This window comes from Penicillium longicatenatum (assembly GCF_028827895.1).
Source record: "Penicillium longicatenatum strain IBT 33135 chromosome Unknown contig_1_segment0_segment0, whole genome shotgun sequence".
NCBI lineage: Eukaryota > Fungi > Ascomycota > Eurotiomycetes > Eurotiales > Aspergillaceae > Penicillium > Penicillium longicatenatum.
In genome coordinates this window covers 1,995,181-2,019,103 of record NW_026643119.1, presented here as the reverse complement: position 1 = coordinate 2,019,103, position 23,923 = coordinate 1,995,181, and the positions used below count along the sequence as shown (strand labels likewise).

Genomic DNA, 23,923 nt, shown 5'->3' with positions numbered 1-23,923 from the left:
TCATCCTCGATAATGGTCATGTGATCTGTATGCCTCGAATGTCAGGTTCAATGATCGACGCTAGGCCTGGATAGGCATAGTGTGGAATTAATCCTGAATCCGTGAACCCGCGATTTTTCTTGATCTGGACCTTGACCGTTCAACTTCGTCACCTTACCAATATCCCCCATCCATCCCATCTGGTTGATCAGGCAGAATGCCTCTGCCCGTTCGCTCCTCGATATGCTTCCTATGTCAATCTAGGCCTAGCATTTTTCCTTCACCAGCGGTTCTCTCAACATGGCAGGCCACGCGAACCATGGCTACTGCGCGTTTGCGCCGCAAGGCCTCTCGTATGGCACTATCGCCTGATGTTGCAAAACACACTCTGAAAAAGAAACGCTCCGGCCCTGCTGGGCCCTTTGCGAGCATGAATCAGACCGAAGCTCGTATTCCGGATGCGCCACGATCTCGTTCCCAAGCCGCCCTCAGACGTTCCGGCGACGACAACAAGTCCAAGAAGCCCGAAAGCCCTTTGTATAAAGCATTGAAGATGCAAACTACATTATCCCCGGTCACTTACGGCCGTCGAACCGCTATCAAATCAAAAATTGCCAACGTCACCAGCTTCGACCACATGCCTCTCCTCCCCGCCGTTCGACAATCGATCTTCACCCAGGCTCTGCCCGGTCTAGCGGACGTCGTCCCAACGCCGATTCAACGACTTGCCATTCCGCAACTTCTGAGTCAGAAGCCGAATAAAAAGACTGCCGCCAAGGAGACAGACGATGAATTCCAATATGATCAGTTCCTTCTTGCGGCTGAAACAGGTTCTGGGAAAACATTGGCGTACCTGCTTCCCGTGGTGGATGCGGTCAAGCGCGCAGAAACATTGGATAAACAAGAGGAAAAGCTTTTGGAGGAGGAGAAAGCAAAGGAGCGGGAGGAAAGATTGAAAACTCGGACATACGACCTAGAGCCGGAAGTGGCCCCTTTGACCAACGAAGGTCGCCCGAGAGCCATCATCCTCGTACCGACCTCGGAATTAGTGGCTCAGGTTGGAGAGAAGGTCAAGGCCCTTGCGCATACTGTCAAGTATCGATCGGGTATTATCTCCTCCAACCTTACACCCCGCCGGATCAAAAACACTCTTTTCCACCCGGACGGTATTGACATTCTTGTTTCGACCCCTCACCTTCTCGCCTCTATCGCAAAAACCAACCCTTACGTGCTCAGTCGCGTTAGTCACCTCGTCCTCGACGAAGCTGACTCTTTGATGGATCGTTCCTTCATCCCCACTACGATGGAAGTTGTGGATAAGGCCGCCCCGTCGCTCAAGAAACTGATCTTTTGCTCTGCTACCATCCCTAAAAGTCTTGATACTCAAATTCGGAAGCGCTATCCCGATGTCAAGCGCCTGACAACCCCGAACTTGCACGCCATTCCCCGACGTGTTCAGCTAGGTGTGGTGGATATTGACAAGGAGCCCTACCGTGGAAACCGGATGCTTGCCTGCGCTGACGTCATCTGGTCAATCGGCAAGGCAGGCGATGGAACTGACGGCGAAACGTTCGGCCCTGTTCTCTCCAAATACATGGGGCCCAAGGTCAAAAAGATCATTGTGTTTGTCAATGAGCGTGAGGAAGCGGATGAGGTTGCACAGTTCCTCCAGACCAAGGGTATCGATGCCACCTCCTTGTCTCGCGACTCTAGCTCCCGAAAGCAACAGGAAATCTTGGCAGAATTCACTGATGTTGAAAAGCCCCCATCGTCGGAGGATATTCTGCTGGCACGAAAGCAACATCGCATGGAAAAGGAAATCCCTCTAGAGCTTCCTGATTTGAGATCCCAAATGACCCGTCGTCTTCCCAACACCAGGGTTCTCGTTACGACCGACATTGCCTCCCGAGGCATTGATACTTTGGCTGTCAAAACGGTGGTGCTCTATCACGTTCCTCACACTACTATTGATTTCATTCATCGTCTGGGTCGTCTCGGTCGTATGGGCAAGCGTGGTCGTGGTGTTGTCTTGGTTGGCAAGAAGGACCGCAAGGACGTTGTTCGTGAAGTTCGTGAGGGTATGTTCCGTGGACAGGCCCTGATCTAGATGTATAGTTTGATCCCCTTGTATAAATATGTACCATATATGGCGTTCGTGTGGTTTGGTTGGTAAATTAAAATACCCGATACAGGTCCCCAATTTGAGTATACGATAGGTAGCAAATATGAAGAATTCGATCGCACATAGACCTGCCCACCTAAGAGCCCTAGACCTTGGAGTTCCACCACACCCGACGGGCAGGGTTAGACTCGAGTGATCTATTTAGGTATGTTTTTCAAAGGTTCGCACAAGTGGGCAACCCTTCAAGGGTATGGAATCCGCTCGTTCGGGAACCCTCCAGGTAATCAAGCCAAGCCCCAGCCCTGGAGGGGAGGTTCAACCTTGGAACCTTCGAAAGGTTGCTCACGAAATATCAGCAAATTTTCTTGTAATGCCTTTTCTTGTCAACTTGAGGTATGAAAATGCTATTTTGACGCTTGATGACCGCGGGGTGGAGTCCCAGGGTGGACAGTCCCTGACATCAGGTAAACCTTGGAAGATATATTCTTGTGGCTTTCTGCATAGAACCACCGCCACCCGATCGCACAAGTATGCCCACACTGACCGCCAAGAGCCTAAGTAATTAAGTAATTAAACCGATTGCTTCTGATTTTAAGCCTGGATTTAGATCTATTGAGGTTGCAGGGGTGAAGCAAGTTTTTTAGGATGATAGTAGCACCATCTGAATAAAAATCCGTGATCGCTTAGGCGATTTCACGGACGTGCACGCGCCATAACGGGTGCTCCCGATGAACATTTACTCAATTTCCACCATTTCTAGATTACCGCAGAGAAAATCGGAAGCGCGGAGGTTGGAAATTGGTCGGGCTATCCAGGAATGGGAGGGATTGGACACTTGAGCTGATGCCCTGATTAGAAGTAAACATGCTCTAGTAATATCATGATGAGCTTGACGCCGCGTTTTCAAGGGATTCGATTTCTAAGGTTGAATAGGTATTGAATTACCGACTTCAAGCACGTATCTTAATGAATATGTATAATTCATGACAGCAGACTTCAAGGTCTGGGTGTAGGCATCGAGGTGAGCACCTGCAAATAGTAGCTGAAAGAAACCAACGCGTGTGTTGAGGCAATAGCTCATAAACGGATCCTTAAGTGAAGGACATCGCATTTAATTCAATGTTTCAAAGCTCCTTAGCTCTTAACACATATCCAAAACTTTATCGGTGAAGCAAATCGCCGCCCTTTTTAGTGAGGATGTTTATTTGGGTCGATTTTGCTACTTGTATTTTGCTAGGGTTAAGTGCCCCAGAAGTTCACGCCCCCAACTGGTGCGGTGGGCGCGCTAAACTAGTACGTCTCGCCCGCTAGCTTGGTCACAAAGCAGGATTATGGCTAGTGCCAGTGGAGGAAATTTCCTCTAGTTCCATATTGCGCCCAGTCGTCATTGGTGTTCGGCTCATGTGTTATTCCAAGGTTGGTGGATGCTGGACGCGTCAACTCAAGTCCGCGTCCAGCAAATTCACGGCAAAGTACCCGATCGGCTAGAGTCGACGTGAAGCAAAAGAAATGATTACAGATGTCACGGTTTTCAGCTCATTCCTTTCCGCTGTCTGAGTCTTTGCTTTTCACCCACCCCGGAAAAGTCATTTGTATAGGCTGCGATCGGGTTCCTGCGGACGCGTCATCCCCAATAGAGCCGCTCTCGAGATTCTCTCGAGGTTGACGTCACTTTCCACAAGCAAAAAGGACCGAAAATTGGCATTCTCCATAATCTACAGTATTTGCTATCCAGATAGCCATGAAAATCTTACCTTGTTTGTCTTTCTGGATCTTGGCGCAATGTGCATATACATTGGCCGAGACGACAGACACAACAGAGAGCACTGATACGACGTCAACAACCACTACCACATCGGACACAACTACTGGATTTGTCGTTGTCACTTCAGAAACCTCAGTTGCCGTTCCCACTGGCGATTATATCACCTATACTACAACTGAGATCGTGTCATCCGCCGAGCTCAATGCCACGACCACGAGCAATGCTACAACTTCCACGACTGCCACAGATGTCGTTCTCGTCGGGACAGGAAGTAGCTCTAACAGCACGGCAACATCCTCCTCCGCCAGTGCAACAAACACACAAGCCTGTAATGGTTATACGGAGTTCTGCGAAAGGAAGTACTCCAACATCACGATGGTGACCGCGCATAACAGCCCATTTGTGAAAAAGAACAATGTAGCAGCAAACCAGGACTACAAAGTCACACAACAACTAGACGACGGCATCAGGATGGGTGAGTGTAGTTTACCTGATAACGTGGATTCGTACCCCTAACAGTAGACAGTATCCTTCGAGGCACACTACTATGAAGATGACATCTATCTCTGCCACACCTCCTGCGAGCTTCTTAACATGGGTACCCTAGAGGCGTATCTGACGACTGTGACAAAATGGATCAAGAAAAACCCATATGATGTTGTCACCGTGTTGATCGTCAATTCCGACTATGTCTCTCCTTCGAATTTCAGCGCCCCCATCAAGAACTCCGGATTGGTCGACTACGCATACGAGCCCTGGAAGATCCCAATGAGCCTAGACGACTGGCCAACCTTATCAGACATGATCCTCACCGGAAAGCGCGCAGTCGTGTTCATGGATTACGAAGCCGACCAAACAGAATATCCCTATCTCTTGGACGAATTTTCCCAAATGTGGGAGACGCCCTTTTCTCCGCTGAATCGGTCCTTCCCTTGTACTGTTCAACGACCCACTGGTCTAAGTACTACCAAGGCCAAGGATCGGATGTACATGGCCAACCACAACCTCAATTTAGAGATTGTCTTCGATGATCTCGATGTTTTGATCCCGGACTCGGCACAAATCAACGTGACGAACGCGGTGTCTGGTTACGGAAGCTTGGGGTTGATGGCCAATAACTGTCGAAGTGAGTTTTTCATCCTAAATGGTCATATGAAGCTTTACTAACCGGTTAGGTGATTGGGACCGACCACCAAATTTCCTTCTAGTTGACTATTACAACGATGGCAACTTCGCCGGCTCTGTTTTTGAAGTTGCCGCGGAGATGAATAATGTCACTTACAACAGCGACTGTTGTGGGACATCATCGGATGCCGTAAGGATGAGCAGCGCTATGAAATTGTCCCTCTTGATAACTTTCCTCAGCACATTACTAACATGCTTAATGTGAATTTCAATGTGATAATGAATGATTTTGATTCTCAATTGAGGCCCATCCCCGAGTCGGCAAGAGTCCGGATGCATACCATTGACGAAGAATCGTATGAAATACTTGTCCAGAAGCGCTCGATGGGTAGATTAAGCCGCTTCGCCCTCAAATATAAGCTTAAATTTTGTAGGACTTATAGGATCCACTAACTAATGATAAGCGTGAACGCCGGCCCCATAGTTAAGATTGATCAACTAGATCGCGGGGTCGGCACGCTCCACAGGTCGGACATTCCGTCCATCGGTCCGTTATCAGATCAAGCCATATGGATTCTTTCAGATCCACACTCGTACCTATTTTGTAACGGTGACCAATTTGTGCCCATTCAATCTATATTATATTATTTATAGCGTATATTCCATGGTAAGATTGAAAACGATATACGCGACAAAATGATGTGATCCGAATATACCGTCCGTCTACTATATGAGATCCTTGAACTACGTCGTTCCAAGCCATACATGATACCTCATTTCAATCATTCTCTTTGGAAAGGGTACTTGTCATTTCGGATATCATAATTTTTTACTATCACATACAGGAGATCAAAGAAGATCCTGCCCAACAAAGAATTGCCAGAGTCCATATCGATCTGATACGTCCGGCCCAGCACCTTGGTACACATTGAGGAACGACAGATCGGACTGGCTATCTGCAGGAGACGTGTTCAGATTCCACATGTTGTTAGCGTAGGTTGGATCAGAGTCATCCTAGAAGATTTGGTGTCAGTTAAAGGCTCGCTTTTTGGGTGTCAAGTGTACATACCTGCATCTGCATTCCGAGCGCTGAGTAGAATCCAGCACCGAGATATGCCTGTGGCATCGGTTGTTCGGGGCCGTTCGCGGGGCTGTTATCTGAGAAAGGCTGTTGGTTATAAGAAGCTGAAGCTGAGGATGGGAAGTGTGAAGAGGACGAGGATGTTGACCCTGGATCCTCGATTCTAGTGTTGCGCGTGCCCAGTGTCATGTTGCGAGATATGCGGCGTAGCACCTCAGAAAAGGAAGCAGGCTTTGGAATCGGCTGTTGCTGATTGAAACTGCGAGCCTTGGCTGATCGACGAGATTGACTCTCGGATAGAAGATCACTATAGTAAAGTGAGATACAGTTAGATGGATTTGCGTGTCTAGAGGTGAGGGTAAGTGTACCTGATGATGCGAAAAGCGGACTCAACAATACTACGCAGAGGAGTGTTGCTTATCTCACTGTACATTGAAAATATTTCTCGAACCATGAAGATGGTGCGTGTCCTCTCATCAATTTCGGCGGTAGGCAAATTACTGGGCCAGATTAGCTCTACTCGAACAAATGACTTTCCGGTGGCTGTCAAGAATACATACTTATCAATGGACCAGAAGAGATCCAAGAATAGAACCATAGCCGAGCTTAGTGTATGTGAATATACAAACCTGAAGGGTTGTTAATGTTCATTAGTTTTTGACTTGATAGAACATGCTGGAATGTCTTACCATAATGAGCCACTTGTTGTCAAGTCACGTAGATTATAATGACAATCTACCACTATGCGTGCTGAGTTGAGACAGTTATCTTTGGAATTTGCGAACTTGGAGCCTTTCGCATAACCTCGCGAGAGGAAGGGCCTGTTCAGCCGCACAATGCGGGAATGTATCTGGATGAGACCACTTTAGTAAGGTGAAGCAGAGTGAAAAAAAAAGGGTTAGAAGGTTGTATACCCCTTCTAGAGCAATATCTGGTGGTAAAGGTACATGTTAGTCATTTGTTGCAAAAGCATTGTATTCATCATTGGGCAAACTTACTTCGTTGGCGGCGGATTCTAGGATCACTGCCATCAACCACACTATTCTCTCGTTGATATGCTTCGCTGTGAGCGATATAGTCGTTAGCTTTCTGCAAAGATCCCTTCGTAAACTGAGGTTTGATGATACTCACGGCAAGCCCTCTAAAATCTTCCTGTATCCGGCATCCAGTTCCAAAACTATCCATGAGTAGGGTCATCAGCGCCAAATCTCGTTTTATCGCCCTGCAGCAGTGCAACCCACCAGTAGAGTACGAAAATTTGTCAGCATAAGTAATGAGCTTATCAAAAGTAAGACGCAACATGTTGGCGATATTCCATTTGTAGACCTCAAAGGAGCTGGCCGTCACGACATGAGCGGGTCGAGGCGTATACTGCCATTCTGTTGGTGAAAGCTCCCAGTCATTGACATTATCAACCAGTTGTGATGTACACTGATCTAGATGGATAGTGTAGCAGCGGAAACGTGCCGATGCAGACATCCAATCAGCCCATTGCAACATCATCCAGATCCGAAGTCCCATATGACGCTTGACGGCGTTCTTGCCTGGAGGCCAGGCAGGGTCATCGGGAGGCATTCTATGAGAAAAGTCATCAGAATCGCTTTTGATAACGCGATATCTTCCAGACAGGTAATACTCACGTCTCCGGATTGCTTCCTAGCCTGTGTAGACCCATCAACTGAGCTGTACGAATGGCTAAAGCATTCCAGTTCAGCATGGTATCGGCTTTTCTCCAGGCGCTTGACAGCTGGAAAAATTGGTTAAATAGGATTACGGCTCTGTTTGAAGTTAGACTGCAATTAACACGTGGAAGGCTCAGATGCTTTAACCTACTGCACCGTTCTGACTCGTGGGGTAGACATAGCATCACCAAGATATAGTGCCTTGATGCTCACCGCATGATATTTACTGGTGAGCTCGTTGAGTCTCTGGTGTGTGTATCCGTGAAAAGGATGACTTGGGCCTGTTGCAGCTGTTGACCGATTGTCAAGTGCCAGAGCCATCACCATGAAGAAGACAGACAGCCATAGTGGGTCGAGTTCAGTATGGCGCTGCTGCGCCATTATCTCCCAAAAGTAATTCATCTCTGCCTGAAAAGAAGGCCAACTTTAATACCATCAAGGTATCAGCAAGATTGTGAGAATTCAATGAGGGAGCGGGATTTTTCTAAACTCACTGCAAAATGCGGGACCGCCAATGGAGGATATTATTGTATTGTTCAGCCAGATAGTAGCTCTGGCGTAAAGTTGGTAGATGTTCAAGAATGCTATGCATAGCATCAAACCTGTTTTTGAGAAGCTCCTGGTGATTGTCTGACTCAAAACCTCGTTGTTGCATCAACAAAGGGTTATATCGATCAAGCGCGATGTCCCATGGCGGTGCTATGACGCTAGTCAGGGCCGAGGTGAGCTCCTGAATCTGCTGCTGGCTTTGGCCATGTTTCGAATGTGGGTCATCTTTTGCAGTCCCAGCTAATGCTGCCCCGGAGGCAGGGGTAAGCATGTTGCCTCTCCAATATTCGTGAGAGGTCATTGACCCATGCCCACTACCGGGCTCGTTTGCTTGAGGGTTGAAGGCGATACTCTCCAGGACTACGGCTGCATTTTCAGCCGCATCATCATAGAAATCGGTCACGCCCTTCGAAGCACCACCATTAGAATGCATAGTAGGATTAGGATTAGAGGTAGAAATAGAAGCTCTTGAACCATTTGAGCCTGTAGAAGTGGCACTGCTGGCTTCTGCCTTGTTGGTTGCTGCTTCTCGAGGTATATTTGTGGTAACATCATGATCGACGTTGGGTTTCGATTGGGTTGCAGGTGTACCTGACTGTTGCTGAGCGCCAATCACTGCTTGAGCAATCTGCGAAGGCAGTACTTGTAGCGTCTCCTGGAGAGTATCGAGACGCCTCTGTAATTCATCCACTTGGGTTTTTAAAGCGAATGGCTGTGGTGACGGTTCGACCTTTGCATTTTCCCATCTACACGAGCCAGGCACACCTCTCTTCACGCATGCCATACAAGGGACATTGCGATCGCACTTAATTTTTCGTCGTCTGCATTCAGAGCAAGAAATGGCCATACGTGGCCTCTTTGAATCACGCTGCTTATCTCCAGGATCGTCTTCATTCCCGCTGTCATTGAAGGACCCTTGGGTGTCTAGCGTTGATTCGACCAAATGCTTCTGACTGCCCTGAGAGCCGTCTGGATTTTCAGGGTGTATAATATTGGCGAACGGCCTCTTGACCGGTGCATCCGCCCAATCCGCAGTGGAAGCGGAAGTTACATGGTGCGGCGCAGATAACTCTCCGGGTGCTGGACCAAAATGCTGGAATGATCGCGCAGAATTTGGGTCCCACGCCTGATCGCTATCGATCAAGTGCGCAAATGATGACATTGTGCATTTGGCGCGTGGGTGAAGGGACGGAGAGTCCGGGGCTGTCTCTCGGTCGGCTCCCGTGCATGCAACCGGAGGTTGAAGAATGCTGTGGGTGCAGGACCCTTAGCGCAATAAGATGCAAGGGTCTAGCGGGAGATATGGGCGTGTCAAATGATAGGCTCATTCGTCCACGTTTTCACGGGATCATATGGGGGTGGGGGACATGAGAGAAAGGGGAGATCGGTGAAAGTTCGGAGATCGTTACGGAATGTCCGTAAGACTTTATCCATCGCCCCACATTTTGCATCACAAGTCGGGGATCATTGCTTAATGCGACAACGTTAATTAATTGCTGTTCCGAAGATCCACGTCAACACCCGCAGATCATATCTACTCGCTCTCTCGTATCAATGATGCGTGAGCTGTATCGGCCACGGCGTCTGATAATCTTTCGGGTTGTAAGACAATCTTATCCGTGGTGAAGACGAGAGAGAGTCGGCCTCCCACCACGTACGGTGATCCAACTGGCTATTGATCTGGTATTGATCATCCTACGCCAAGCCTTGGCCATGGACTTGTCTGAACTTGATCCGTGGCTAATATTCAATCGAGGATATGCTCTTCGCAGTAGCCCCTCGTACAATGACGACGAGTCCCACAACAACGGTAAAAGGCATTGAAGGATTTTTCCGTGAGCTGATTGATAGGCGCCGTGGAGCGCGTCATGGGTTCCGTTGCAACGGGCGGCTTTTACCGGGTTTCATCAATAGGTCTAGTAATTACGCTCTCATGAGCTGACGAGACAGAGGAAAAGTTGTGTGGTTTTCGGGGCGAGTCTTGCAAAAGGCTTAGTGGGTTAACTAGTGACTTCAAGGACAAAATGACTGTAATGATTAATGGCGATAGAAGCGACAATGCCGTTCTAGCAGTCATTCTTCTGTTGCAGAGTGAAGTCCCTATGCTCGGAGATAAGATCAGCCAATCATTGTTCAGCGCTAACGTGTCGATCACCGGATGCCCGGGGAAGGCTGAACAAGGGTTTGCAAGAAGCCGACTTCACAATTTCATTTCCGCTGGATTATTCACCAGCTTAGAGAGCAAACAATGAGAATTAGCGACCGGGTATGTCATAGTGAAAGATTCATTATTGGCATCTCGAGCTTCGGCACCCAGGAGTACAACCGCGTCAGCATCACAACGAGAGCGTTAGTGTTCGGAAAATTACACGAGTCTTCAAGTGATTGAGACGGAGAAAGAGTAAACATTAAATAAGTAGTTGAGAAACTTGACCGAAACTGCAGAAGATAACAAGAATCAAAACAACCTATATCCATTTGCGATGGCAAGTAAGCGCGAGAATTGGCAAGCAATAGCGAAAGGATCCACTCAAGACCCATGAGCTCCCTTATTGGCCAATGTCTTTCGAGACCCCGCACAGTATGGATCTCCCAAATGGACATGAGCGGAATATCTTTCATTACGATAATCTGCCTTCATAGAAAAGGCAATGTCTCAATGAAATGCCCATAGGGTTCTGATAATCATCACAAGGGCTGCAAAGCCAAACAATCGCGACCTTGCAAAACCCTAGATAAACATGTGAAGCGTAGATATACATCTAATCTGGGTTTGCCTTGCGGAAAGATCACAAAGCGCCTAGTTTTACACTGTAGGAATAAGTCAATCGCCGGAGTGGCTTTCCTGTTGTAATTAACGCGTGCAATCGATGTTAAGGACATGGGGTCAATCATTACCCCACCTGGCTGGGACTGGCGCAACCCAGGGATTTCACTGCGAATGGAATTAACCTTTATATTCACATGGCAGGTAAGAGCGGATTGGCCGAAGTTACAGCCGTGATGCGATCAAACCACGATGATGCAGTGAAAGACGGAATCGACATCGATTCGTTCCAATGGGGTCAGATCAAGGCCTGGAGACCGACAGCCAGTATGTGAATACACAGAGCTGATAGTGACCCAAGCTTATCCGCACATAGTCACCAAGACAGTTCCCAACATCTCCGATAGCAACGTAGCACCCTTCGATTATATTCTGGTCACAACGAAAAATATCCCTGATGTTTCTCCCACAGTCGAAGAAATTATTGCGTCAGCTGTGACCCCCGGCAAAACAGACATCGTCCTCTCTCAAAACGGCATTAACATCGAGAAGCCCCTCATTGCCCGGTTTCCCACCAACCCTATCATCAGCAGTGTTGCCTACACAGGCGCGGCCGAAACAGCCCTCGCAAAGATTTACAATGATGATAATGATTGTTAGAAGATCGGCGCTTATAATAGTCCTGAAATCCCCGCTGGCGAGGCTGAAGAGGCGGCGAAACGCTATGTGAACATTTACAATCCGGAGGGCAAGCTAAATGTCATCTATGAGCCCGATGTCGCCAAAGTAAGATGGCGTAAGGTTGCGTACAATGGCTCGATGAACCCTGTCGCATCCATCCTCCGCATGGACACGCCCCGCATGCGGATGAGCCAGCATATTATCGATGATTTGGTCTTGCCCATAATGCTAGAGATTAGAGCCATTGTTGAGGCTAGTGGCGTTATACTACAGGCCGATCTTGTTGATGCTGTCATGCATCAAGATCCAAACGACACGGCCTTTAAACCTAGCATGTGTCAAGATTATGAGAAAGGGAACCCCATGGAGATCGAGAACCTTATTGGTGAGCCGTTACGCGAGGCTCAAAGGCTAAATGTTCCAGCACCGACCCTGAAACTGATATACGCTATCATGAAGGGACTGCGGCTCAAGGTCAAAGAAAGAAAGGGCCTGTGGGTACCAAGGTTTGAGCCTGGGAACCCTTATGAGTAGTTGGTCAGTGTTTGCCTTATAGACCAAACAACTTGATCTGAAGTATTACTTGATAATCTACTTGACAATGAAACCAAATTGTAAAAACACACAAGAGAAATAGTGAGTGCCAAAATGGGATATCTTCCATAACTTTTCCAACTGGCTGCTTATCTTTCATTCTGTTCAATTTCTCACAAATGCAAAATTACTCAAACACCATCAATCTGCCACATTGACCAAGGCCGTCAAATTAATCTGCCAATCACTTCATGCCAGTCTGCATGGGGCGCACTTTGCAACCTCGCACACCCTACCATTCTCCCACTCAAAGCATCTGCAACCACAGAAGGATGCTTTATTGCATGAACACAGCGCTCCGGCGACTAAATATCCTTTTCCAATCAAAATATTACTACTCTCCACTGCACTAAAAACCCACTATTTTAGCTCAGCGTGACGGGTTTGAAGATTTTATTTTTGGTCTATGGGATTATGGGTGATATAACAGATAAGATGAATTATCACTAATTTTTCGCTATTTATGATAGATCGAGGGTTCCAGCTCACACCAGCTTTTATTCCTGAGTAGTATTTACAGAGACCCAGAATCGGGCCTGGTCTCTTCTCTGAACAACTTAAAGCTCTCTTTGGAGCAGCTACATAGCATTTATAATTGCATTCCGGTACGCCATCGTTCCCGGACTGCGCGGATGGAATGTCTTTATCTGTCGAGTAGGTAAATATGACGGAACTGCCTGGCTAGCGTAATTGCCGCTCGCAATATCCGCATTCGCTTGTGCCAAAGTCGTGGCCTCTAAGCCAGTCGAGTTGTCGGCGACTGCGATAGCGACACGGCACATAGCCACCGCGTAGGGATCGGGATCGGTGCCAAGGGACTCAGTGCAGTTTTCTGCGTCGGGGAGGACGATAGGGCCTTGGGACATGAGGGTAGCCATTTCGGCGGCTTCTGCCTCTGATGTTGTCTTCCGTGTATTAGTTTTATCGTAGCGCAGTTTGCAGACAGAAGGAACCGGGGGGTTGTGGGAGGTGATCAGATAATGCAGAAGATAGAATATGAAGAGGTAACAGGAACAATGAAGGGACTCACGATGGTATCTGTCTCAAGGTCGACATCATCCCAGGCACTTAGGAAGAACCACGTCGAATCGAGATTAGGATCCGGTTCGTGATAGCTGGCATCCGCATTTTCGCACCAGCGATGTGTGTCAAAGTAGGGCTGTATGTTGACATAGTGAATATGGGAGCCACCGTATTGGGCATTCGCGTCGTTGATGGCCTGCTGGATGACCCCGTTTAGCTGGTCAACCAGCGCATCGAGCTCGGTACGTAGGTCCTGAGTCAGTAGTACGAGGCGTTGGTAGGCGTAATAGCCGGTGTCCGCCCATCCCTGGTTATATCCGGGGTACCAGTAGTGGAATGTTGAGAGGTCGCAGTCTGCAGTGTCATAGTTGAAGAAGCCAGGGTAGCCAGTCACATAGAGATTGAAGTCCTAAGTTTCTTAGATTTCAGAGCAAACCAAAAGAGGAAGGGTTAAAGGAGAAGGGATGTACCGTTCGAGCAGACTTGGTGAGGATCTTGAGATACGCATTAGTGAGTTTTGCTGTTAATCCAGCATCACTGCTGTCCTCCAGCAACGATCGGGCAGTTGCCTCGTACTCAAGACAGTATTGGCGGTTCTGTTCCTTGGAATACCACATATTAGGCGTAATCACGCAGTAGTATACCAGGTTGCTGAAGCCGAGGTCGTTCCCGCCCATCGTCAGCGTACCCACATTCGCCACGTCCGACGTTTTCCACTTGTCGATCTGCTCGGAAAGGCCCGTCGTGGTGTCACCCGAGCACGCCAGCGTCTCGAACGAGAGGCTCTCGTCGTCAAACCACTGATACAGCAGCTTGCCGTAGTTGTTGGAGCCCACGCGACACTCGTCCGTGGACGTTGTACCCGTACCCATGCCGGCTGCGTATGAGTCACCAAAGTGAACGTACCCCACGACAGATTGAGCACATGTGCCACTGGGACAATACCCGCGCGTGCAAGCGAAATTACAAAGGTCCGAGTCTGGCCCGACGAGGGAGGTGCCGGAGCTGCTCGTCTGAGCCGGAGGTTGAATGAGAGGCCCCGTAGAGGTGCAGGAGCAGGAGTTCCGGGGACAAAAACCATAGTTGCACGCATAGCTACACAGGCCCAAGAAGTTGTCGTTAGTGCTGCTGCCCCCCGTGCAGGTGGGCGGGTCGAAGGGCGAGCTGGTTGGTACATAGGCTGCTTGAACTTCCAGAGAGCAGTAGTCTGAGGGACAATAGCCCGCCGCACAAGCAAAGCTGCATAGCCCCGCATAGTTAGCGTCGCCGTTGGCCGGGTATCCGACAACATCGGTCTGGTTGGCCTCTTTAAGAATGATGCCCATATTGGTGCATACGCAGGCACCGACGGGACAGTATCCCCAAGCGCAGGTGAACTCGCATAGGTCCGTGAAAGTATCGACGCTGTAGCCAGACACGCATGTCTGCACACTCAGATCAAAGGCCGAGTAGACGGGCTCTGGTAATTCGCCGCCCGATCCTGAGGCCACCCACGCGTTCCAGTTGGTTAGGCCATCGACACAATTGTCCGCAGACACGTCCTGGACCGTGAAGACGGAGAAAATGTCGACGTCGTCACGAGTGATTATGACCTCGATCCGCTCCGCATGGGTCAATGCGATACTGCCATGGTAGAGGCCAGGACCCCCAGTTACTAAGGGGCCGGGGGGTAGGAAGTCCCACTCGGCTTTGTGAACGTATGCGTCGACCATAACCGAGACACCCGCGTAGTCGGACAGCAGCGCGGTGAAGTAGATCCGGTCTTGTGAGACATCTTCGGGCGCGAACTCGAGCTGCAGCTGTGAGGCTGTATTGCCAGTGGTGTTGCCGTTGCTACAATCGCCGGCCAGCGAGTTGCGGTACCAGACCACCAGTCTCTCATCCGATACCAGAGCCCGCTCGTGCTTGTAGGTATCGATCATGAAGGGAAGAAGATCACGCCATCCATCATGCGGCATGTCTTTGGCGTAGTTAAACGGCGCCTCGCCAACAGTGAAAGCGTCGAAGGAGCTGCTGTCCAGTGGCCCAATATAGTGTGACTCGCCAAAGTCATTCCACGAGATGATTTCAACAAACTCGGGCTGTAGGTACCACACCTGCTGCCAGCGCTGGTACCAAGAATCATCGCCGCGCCATAGCCAGTTCTTGTCGTAGCCGGGCAAGTTGGTGTAGAACCAGGGCGACACCGGCATCATGTAGGGCTTCCCGCTAGCATTGAGTGTCTGCATGTACGAAGCGTCTACAAACGTGGTCATATTCTTGTCACCCCAAGGCCAGCCCGCCCAGCCTACATTCATTAGCATGTGAATTCCATAAGGAAAATATGATAGAAAGGAGACCAACTGAAGAGACCGTCGACGACACCATTGGCCGCTGCAGCCGCAGGGATCGCACCCAGCGACGACCAATCCGGAATGAAGAAACAGCCCGTTTGGGACTTGATCTCAACCCAATCGTCTGCATGATCAGGCCCCTCAAAGGTCGAGACGAAAGGTCCGCCATTGTACTGGAAGTAAGCACCAGAGCCGCCGTACTGAGTTATAAGGCTGATGACATCTGCCTGGGCCCATGACCCGTTGCCGGCGTAGTCAAAGGAGAAGAAGAGCTGGAAGTCAAGACTAGCTGCCGCCTCGAAGGCCAGAGCGAGAGATGCATCGTTGGCGTACCAGCCATTGGCGATGTTCAAGGCAAAGGCATCAATATGGGCATCGACAGCCAACTGGATGTTGCTCTTCCAATCGGACAGTTCCCAAGTCGGAGTGTTTCCTACCTGGAAGGATTCAATTTAGCATAAGAATCTCGATACTGGATGGATAATGGTGCCATGAAATGAGCAAAGACAGCCTTGGCCTGCACATGGCAGGCCTGTAGCAGCAGCACACCCACAGACAGAAGGAGAATCCGCATAGTGCTAATCTTGGTGTACCCTGGTTCCCCATTGCTAGGTCTTCCAGTGCATTAAATACTTTCCCAGTGCCATCAACAATGAAGCGAAATGAGCAGTGCAATTTCCTGGACGGTACTAAATGAGGCAGCCATAGTCCATCCCCATTTCTGTGCTGGTAGCGGGTCTTGGCCACTTTGGGGCGTTATTAGGATCCTGAACATGGTGTATGAAGACTAGCCGAACCCGAATCCAGGGGTTATGTTGTTATCTCTCTTGTCTTTTCTGTTCTTGCACTTTGTATTTTGAAGTTTTTCTTTTTTTTTTTCTCTTTTCTTTCCCCCCCCCCCCCTTTTTGCGGATCATCAGGATCATGTGGTGCGCATCGACAGTTCGAAGAATCAGATCAATGAGGCTATACAAACGTGAGAAACTGCAATTGATGGAGAATTAGTAGTTAGCATCGACGATCCAGGGTAAAGGGTCCAACCATCGCGCACAGGCCGCTTTCCAGTGGGTCTTGATAGGCGAACCGCGGCTTTAACCGTCGGCTAATGCCCAAGATATGTACAGTTATGTAGTAGCCGGATAACACTGCCAAGCAGTCCTCAATCCTTCGAATAAATGACCAAACATTCGCCCCCGGGTGACATTCACTAGCGCCGACCGGTTTTGAGTCCTTTTATTCATTTCGGTCGAGGATCCCGAAAGAGAGCGTCTCCGAATTAACTATCGCTAGACTAGAATCCTGTGGCTGAACATAAAGAGCCCTCCTAAGTTCTTCTGCGCTACTGGCCGTCTGCCCTGGGACACTGATAGCAGACCGTTTGCTTTTACTGGAGGCCTGCCGGCGATTGCTTCACATCTGGCGGATTCGTCCTCTACCAATCTCGGTTTGCTAATGTGGCTGGACTTGCCGACAAAAGAATCACGCTACTGAAGGTGGAAATTGCACTAGATCCCTATTGCGGTCCTGTTCTTTTCCTATCTAGTTGTACCCGGACTCCCGGGTGAGCTCCACGTCTCTGGGAGAGACAGGAGTGTCCGTATTCTTTCAGGCAGACTTGCCAGAGTACTGGGAATGGCAGTAGGAGGACGTAGGTATGAATTGATCACCTTGCGACCGGGGGATCGTGTGCTTTTTCCCGGTATATTCAGAATGGATATTCCCCACATTGTACAGATGGGGGAATTTTCTATGTGCGATACAATAGTAGGACTGTTGACTGGTGAGATTGGAGCGAGAAGAGAGACCATGCCAGCACGAGGGTGACATTTCAGTCGGCAGATAACATGGGGAAACCACAGTTAGTGATTATGGTGTTGAATATAATGAATTTCACCTTATAGTGATGTATCTTTATATACATCTTCTTTTTTATCATAGTCTTCTCAATTTGTGGTTCCTGGTAGAGCAGTAAATAGTAATACTTATGCGAGCGCCCCTAGTAAAGGTTCTCTCTCCCTATCAACCGCGGCCATCTTCACCGTCCCCCGGTTCTTCGCCAAATAGAACAACGATGACTGCACTAACGCAAACACCGCGTTGTCCACTGCCGCCCACCCGGCCGTTTGGTACCAGCTCACGAATGTTAAGAACCCGTGCGCAATTACCTCTCTAAAAGACAGATCCATGAATCTCACCCGCAACGGCCACGAGATCGCCATCACGCCAAATACGACGCCCTGAATTAGTAGCCCCAGCAGACTGAGGGATTTTAGATCTCCTATGGGTAGGGCACGGATAGCCCGCGCTTGGCAAGGGAGCGCAACGAGAGCGAGGATCGTGACGATCGGGTTCATGAACATCGCATGGTAGCCGCTGAAGAGGGCTTGACCCCATCCGGGGAATGCCGGGTCATTGAAGTAATCACGATCGATAGCGTCAATGAAGAGTGGTATAACAGAGATGAAAGCGAAGAGAATGTAAATCGTCAGCAGCCCAAGCTTATACCAGGTGTGGTGATCCGATGGGAACCAGAGACATAGGATAAAGCTACTCTTGTTAAGATTTTTTTGGTCAAGTTTTCGATATAGAAGGGATTAGAAGCAACTTACAGGAGGAGATGCAGGACCCAAACCACGGTGAGCTGGGCCAGGTTCAGCCAGTCACCGGTCGTTTTGGGAGTTTGAATGAAGATATCCGTCCCGCCCTCGTGATTCACTAAGAGAAAGAACCCTATTGTAAATTGCTCGGTCGCACTGATGAGATTTAGCAGGAGGTAGCCGAGCGAGATGCCCTGGCCATTCCCGCGCACCCAGATGCGGTGCAGCTGGGGCAGGTAAGAAGCCCCGCTGAGCAGGATCAGAATTCTAAATTGGATTCAGTCTTGTTCCTTAGATAGGTCTTCAGTAACGCACATTCTCAGCCAGTCTGGGATGGTTTGTGCCATCTTCTGCTAGATGGGTTGAGGTAAGGATGAGATGAGAATGAAGGAGCGGGAGTGACGGAAGCCACCCTCAGTCGATTTATCGGTTGATTTATCGGGCCGGGCTTCTTATCCTTGATATCCTCAACGACAAGGGGTTCGAGCCGTGCATTTAGATGATAATTTAATATTCACCGCAGCGAATAGCCTCCACTGGCTAGTTTACCTGGTTGGAAGTCCAACAATGTCACAATCATAATAGAGATAGGCAACCATCTGGCTCTTGGTTGACACTAGTTGGCGGTGCTCCTACCAAACTGCACGGCTAGGATTTTCTGATCACTTGGCGTTCCTAGTGTTATGTAGGCCCACGCACTTTGGAATCACTAGGCAGCCTGGCAATGTCACCTAGACAGTTGGCAGCGGATAGTTGCTAGTCCCAATTAGGAATATTAAAGCGGGTCACAACACGCCTGTTCAGGTGAGCTTCTCGCTAGTACTCGCTACATAATATTAACCGCACTTGAGAGGATGGCCAGTTAGTTAAACGTGGGTATTTATGCCGCCCCTGTTGTTGCAGGGTTCCTATTCTCGTCTTTTTTCCTGGATGGTCAGAGGGGAAATCCAGACCACCCTGATTCTCTGGGATCACCAAATACTGTCTGGAAACCTAGATAATCTGTCAGGACAACGCTATCTGTTTTGCAAAATGTCCTGCAGAACTAGCAATCATTACACGAGGACATAGAAGCCACAGAACTCCATATCAACATGGATGGGGATATAGGGACGGAAGAGCGAAACCTTCTATTGGCCATTATTGTTATTCGGTTGTCCACCTTAGCAATTGCATCGATTCATTATTTTCGCTACAGTCTTTAGAATCTAGTGATTATTTTCCGTTCGCAGGTTGTGGGGATGTAGCGTTGCCCTTGCTAACGGTGAGGATCTTACTGAAGACAGGAGTTCATCATGAGATGTTCACTCGGCCGTGTGAAGAATTCGATCATTTTATGAGGTTGCTGAAACTGCCGGGACTTCGCCGCTTTGATCTGACTCTGTTTATCGATGATTGGGGCTGGAAAAGCCTTGCAAAAGGTGACTTCCGACGGGCTCTTAGCCAGGCGAAAGATTTAACACAGATCAATTTCTCGACGATGCTTGGCATTGCATGTCGTATGTATGGGCATAGGGAGCAAATACCCCTGTCTTTACAAAAGCTATCCCCTTTTGATCAGTGGCCGAAGCTTGCTCATTTCGGTATCACTCGATTTGAGGTGACGCCCTCAGACTTGCTAGAGACACTTGGTCAATTACAAGATCATGTCAATCAATTGAGCTCAACCGGCTGAGATTCTTTGGCCAGGGTGATTTCGATGACTGGCGCGATTCGGAAAACTTGGAACGATTTGGTATGTTCCATGGTTTACTGGAGGAACTACGCAAAAAGCTGAAATGGCGGAATCGAGAGGAGTCCGACAAACCATGCCTCATCATGATTGCGGATGAATGTCATCCATGCACAAGTGAGCTCCTGGAGGAAGAGACCCATCCATGTTGTTACGGGACATTTTATATGAATGATTTTCGCTAAGTAGCAACAGAATTCAAGACGTAGCTTTACCTAGCAAGCTTATCACGAACTAATACACATCTTCAAGCATCAGGAAACTGTCATCGTACCTGTCCAGTCCCTCATCAGCCTCATCCACGCCCACCATACCAGGCAAAAATTGAAGAAACGCATTTTCCTCACTCTCTTGACCAACATCCCGATTCTCCACAAAAGTGTCCAGCGGAAGATCTGGATCAAAGTCCAGGAAATCCAGTTTCTTCTTATCGGATTATATATTCTTCTTCAGCACCTTCTCAAGTACATACGACCATAGGGTGTGGAGAACAGGGCTTCCCGTCCGCTCAGCCGTACTTAAGCCACACGCCGGTTAGTTAGTAGTATGGTGGGTGACCACATGCGAATCCTAACTGTTGTATGTTTTTTGGCTGTTTTCAACAGTGGCTCAGTTATTTTTAAATCATCTCGGATGGAGAGGTAGTTGCATTGAACATTGTAGACCTATTGCTGCTGACGCTGTCCGTTCATGGTTCTAGTCAGATCGGGCAGTACTTTCCGGTAGGAAGTATTGTCCCTGTAGATAATCGAGCGAGACAGTGTCCTGAATCCAAGCGGTCTTGAGAGCAGGTTATGACCATGGTATGTTAATTCATTTATAGTCCACTGGGTTATGTGATACTTGAGAATTTTGACGGCAGCGTCTTTGTCGAGTTTAGATACCAGTTTTTGCTCGTCTAATATCCACAATTTCAGAGTTCATCAAAATGCCAACTTCATAACTACAGGCTCTTGGATCACCGCCTGATACAAAATGAGATCTGGGATTCATGTAAGTAGGTTCTACAGCGGACAAAACACGAGCGCAAGATGCAAATCAAAGGACCACGTTATTAGAGAAGAAATCATCGCGCCAGATGAGATCCACGACATGGGGTCTCTAGGCCAGATTAGTATGAGAGTTAAGAACATGGCCAAGCTACTTATCAGCACGTCGCGTGCCGGTCGAAGCGGTCAGAGGAGACAAGAACAAGAAAGCGTACATGTACGAAGTACGAATACGCAGAGGGGACAAGACAGACGAATCAAGAAGTTGTATTGTGAGTGGGTCGTCGAGGGCAAGAAGGAAGAAGAAGGAAAGGAGGAAGAAAAAAGAAAAGCGCTGATCTACCTAGAGGGGTCACTCCACTCGCAACACTAGTCATTACCCAAGTCCTATTCTCTGCGGAGGTCGTAGGACAATATTGAAAAGGACGATATAGTTGTGCAGGTTTCAAGATCAAAGTGTTACAGATAACAACACGACGCCATGAGGGTGATACTAACGCAATCATGACCACCAGGTTGTTTCTTCACAAATCGTAGCATTAATGGCTGTAATAGGCCTTGAAAAATCCAAGCTGATTAAATACATTCACAGCACGATTTGAACATATAATTATTGAATTGAAAATGATGAAGGTCAGTCTAAATGACCCACTAAGCCAGCAATGCTACCAACATAACCATGGCGGTGCCGAATATCTTCAGCAAAGACCATTGGAGGCTCCCAGATGCAGCACCAGTGTAGACAGCGTACGCCGCACTGCTCGTGCTTGAAGAGCCATGCGCAGCCAATCCGCTGCTCTGGCTAGCCTGTTGTCCAACATGTGCAGAGGAGGCAGAGGCAGTAGGAATGCCGGCAGCTCCGGAGCCATACACGGGCTTGAACATGGAGAAGGTCATAGTGGGCTGAGCAACGCTTGTCTGTGTCATCACCACAGTTTCGACATACTCCGTGCAAGTACCGCTGTTGCCACATGATTCGACAGTGTAGAGAGCAGTGTACATTGTAGCCGCTCCCGAGCCTGACTGGCCACCAGTGGAACCGGAAGGTCCAGACGCAGTTTCGGTGGTGATAGTAGTGACTGATTTGGTAGCTTGGGAATCGACGACACTAGCTGGGGCGGTGACTGACAGCCCCTCGGAGGAAGATGTAGCCTGTGCGGGTGCAGCATATGTAGTAGTTCCTACAGCCAGGGTCTCGGTGGTCAAGTAGGTTGTCTTGGAACGCAGGGGACAGTTGGTTACAGAGGCTGGACAAGCAGTGATAGTCGAGATTCTAGTGGTCCAAATAGTAGAAATATTTGAATCAGAGCCTTCATCTCCATTGCCCTGGAAACCAGCGCTTTCGCCTATAGATGCTGAAACAGACGAAGTCTGAGTAGCACCTGCAGCCTCGGTTATGGGGCGGACAGTTGTAGAAACCGCAATAGTTTCAGTGGTAACGAAGGCCGTCTTTGATCGTGCAGGGCAGTCAGTAACAGAAGATGGGCATGCGGTGATGGTAGCAGTTCGGGTGCTGAAGACAGTAGAAGTGGTAAATCCAAGCTCCTCAGACTTTGTAGGGGCCTCGCCTCCCGGAATGGAAGGGGTTGTGATCTGAGTGGCCTCGGCAACTGGGCATACCGTTGTGGACACCGCAATAGTCTCGGTTGTCAGGAGTGTCGTCTTGGAGCGCGCAGGGCAGTTGGTGACAGAAGACGGACAGGCAGTGATGGTAGCAGTGCGGGTGCTGAAGACAGTAGAGGTAGTGAACTCAGGTCCCTCAGGCTTCACAGATGCCTGTCCTCCTGCAGGGAAAGATGTAGTTTGTGTGGCATCAGCCACTGGACAGACTGTGGTCGAAACGACCACAGTCTCAGTGGTGACAAAGGTAGTCTTAGAAGAGGGCGGGCAATTAGGTGTAGCTGACGGACAGGCTGTGATGGTAGCAGTACGAGTGGAGACAATCGTGGAAGTAGTAGACTGAGCCTCGGACCCTGTAGGTGCGCCTGTAGCATCTGGCAAGGGACTACCTGACGGGGCAGGGATGCCTCCAGAGGGTTGAGGCTTTCCAGAGGCAACAGATCCTGGTACAGAAACCTTGGCTGTGGTCTGGTAGAGAGGTGTCGAGCTAGGAGCCGACGACGACAAGATAGAAATAGGCGTGGAAGATGAGCACTGAGTGCGGTGTGGCCGCGGTAGAGAAGTATAAGTCCAATGGTTGTGGTGATGGTGGTGATGCACCGAGTGAGTGGTCACAGGTCTTGAGTAAGGAGTGGACACGCTAATCGCTACCGAAGACGATGACACCACTTTGGCAGATGATGCCGGTGTTGCCTTGGAAGAGGGAACAGATGATGAATGAGTGCTGCAAGGCTTGCGACTGGGCAAGGCCCTGGAAATATAAGTCCAATGATGGTGTTGGTGGTGGTGTGCCTGAGGAGTAGGAGTCGCAGTTGGCTGGACAGTTACGACTGGTTCAGCAGTCGATGTTAGAGTAACGGTGGCAAAGCCTTGCACAGCCAATGCGGCGAGGACCCATCCTCGAATCAACAAGTGGCCCATGTTAAAAGAGTGACTAGAGAAGAAAGCAAAAAGGCAAAAAAGACAAAAAAGAATGACTGATGAGAATGGCGAACCCAAGAGCAGGCCTGCTGTATATAGATCGTTAAGGGTTCAACATAAACGTGCACACGGACAACGCCGACGAAGTGGAACTTAAAATGATTTCAAATTTCAAAGACACGTCAGATTTCCTTGTTTACATCTCCCCATTTCACCGACTATTGACGCCCGATGGAGTCGTGGCTCGGGGATTTCCTGGTGGACCCGTGGGTCAAGGTCAAAATAGCCGGCGAACCAGCTTCCCCTAACCACAATCCTGAAGTATTTAGAGTCCGCATAGATATCCAGGATCATCTCAAAATT

General features: G+C 49.0%; 9 protein-coding genes across 9 annotated transcripts, besides 2 other annotated features; 4 read left to right on the top strand and 5 right to left on the bottom strand.

Moving 5' to 3' along the window:
- Positions 1-298: 298 nt before the first annotated feature.
- mrh4 (ATP-dependent RNA helicase MRH4) lies at positions 299-2,086 on the top strand (the record flags this gene model as incomplete). Its single annotated transcript, XM_057111947.1, has 1 exon — positions 299-2,086. One exon carries the CDS (start codon positions 299-301, stop codon positions 2,084-2,086), a length of 1,788 nt encoding a protein of 595 aa, XP_056976684.1.
- Positions 2,087-3,842: 1,756 nt separating this feature from the next.
- N7484_001526 (PI-PLC domain-containing protein) lies at positions 3,843-5,256 on the top strand (the record flags this gene model as incomplete). Its single annotated transcript, XM_057111946.1, has 3 exons — positions 3,843-4,341; positions 4,393-4,992; positions 5,042-5,256. 3 exons carry the CDS (start codon positions 3,843-3,845, stop codon positions 5,254-5,256), a joined length of 1,314 nt encoding a protein of 437 aa, XP_056976683.1.
- Positions 5,257-5,840: 584 nt separating this feature from the next.
- N7484_001525 (fungal specific transcription factor domain-containing protein) lies at positions 5,841-8,135 on the bottom strand (the record flags this gene model as incomplete). The annotated part of the gene is made up of 5 exons (XM_057111945.1): positions 5,841-6,005; positions 6,061-6,440; positions 7,071-7,648; positions 7,713-7,850; positions 7,906-8,135. 5 exons carry the CDS (start codon positions 8,133-8,135, stop codon positions 5,841-5,843), a joined length of 1,491 nt encoding a protein of 496 aa, XP_056976682.1.
- Positions 8,136-8,244: 109 nt separating this feature from the next.
- On the bottom strand, positions 8,245-9,465 carry N7484_001524 (Zn(II)2Cys6 transcription factor domain-containing protein; the record flags this gene model as incomplete). Its single annotated transcript, XM_057111944.1, has 1 exon — positions 8,245-9,465. One exon carries the CDS (start codon positions 9,463-9,465, stop codon positions 8,245-8,247), a length of 1,221 nt encoding a protein of 406 aa, XP_056976681.1.
- A 1,802-nt stretch (positions 9,466-11,267) lies between these two features.
- N7484_001523 (ketopantoate reductase family protein) lies at positions 11,268-12,285 on the top strand (the record flags this gene model as incomplete). Its single annotated transcript, XM_057111943.1, has 3 exons — positions 11,268-11,397; positions 11,447-11,664; positions 11,731-12,285. The coding sequence occupies 3 exons, from the start codon at positions 11,268-11,270 to the stop codon at positions 12,283-12,285; spliced, it is 903 nt and encodes a 300-aa protein (XP_056976680.1).
- A 638-nt stretch (positions 12,286-12,923) lies between these two features.
- N7484_001522 (mutanase) lies at positions 12,924-16,275 on the bottom strand (the record flags this gene model as incomplete). The annotated part of the gene is made up of 5 exons (XM_057111942.1): positions 12,924-13,250; positions 13,376-13,777; positions 13,839-15,655; positions 15,712-16,138; positions 16,210-16,275. 5 exons carry the CDS (start codon positions 16,273-16,275, stop codon positions 12,924-12,926), a joined length of 3,039 nt encoding a protein of 1,012 aa, XP_056976679.1.
- A 1,408-nt stretch (positions 16,276-17,683) lies between these two features.
- On the bottom strand, positions 17,684-18,645 carry N7484_001521 (uncharacterized protein; the record flags this gene model as incomplete). Its single annotated transcript, XM_057111941.1, has 3 exons — positions 17,684-18,248; positions 18,311-18,565; positions 18,614-18,645. The coding sequence occupies 3 exons, from the start codon at positions 18,643-18,645 to the stop codon at positions 17,684-17,686; spliced, it is 852 nt and encodes a 283-aa protein (XP_056976678.1).
- Positions 18,646-20,264: 1,619 nt separating this feature from the next.
- Positions 20,265-20,453: a sequence feature (Protein overlapping with rRNA (N7484_001520, KAJ5657871.1) was converted to a misc_feature.).
- A 49-nt stretch (positions 20,454-20,502) lies between these two features.
- Positions 20,503-20,508: a sequence feature (Protein overlapping with rRNA (N7484_001520, KAJ5657871.1) was converted to a misc_feature.).
- A 614-nt stretch (positions 20,509-21,122) lies between these two features.
- On the top strand, positions 21,123-21,392 carry N7484_001519 (uncharacterized protein; the record flags this gene model as incomplete). The annotated part of the gene is made up of 1 exon (XM_057111939.1): positions 21,123-21,392. The coding sequence occupies one exon, from the start codon at positions 21,123-21,125 to the stop codon at positions 21,390-21,392; it is 270 nt and encodes an 89-aa protein (XP_056976676.1).
- Positions 21,393-21,670: 278 nt separating this feature from the next.
- Positions 21,671-23,560, bottom strand: N7484_001518 (uncharacterized protein; the record flags this gene model as incomplete). Its single annotated transcript, XM_057111938.1, has 1 exon — positions 21,671-23,560. The coding sequence occupies one exon, from the start codon at positions 23,558-23,560 to the stop codon at positions 21,671-21,673; it is 1,890 nt and encodes a 629-aa protein (XP_056976675.1).
- Positions 23,561-23,923: the final 363 nt, after the last annotated feature.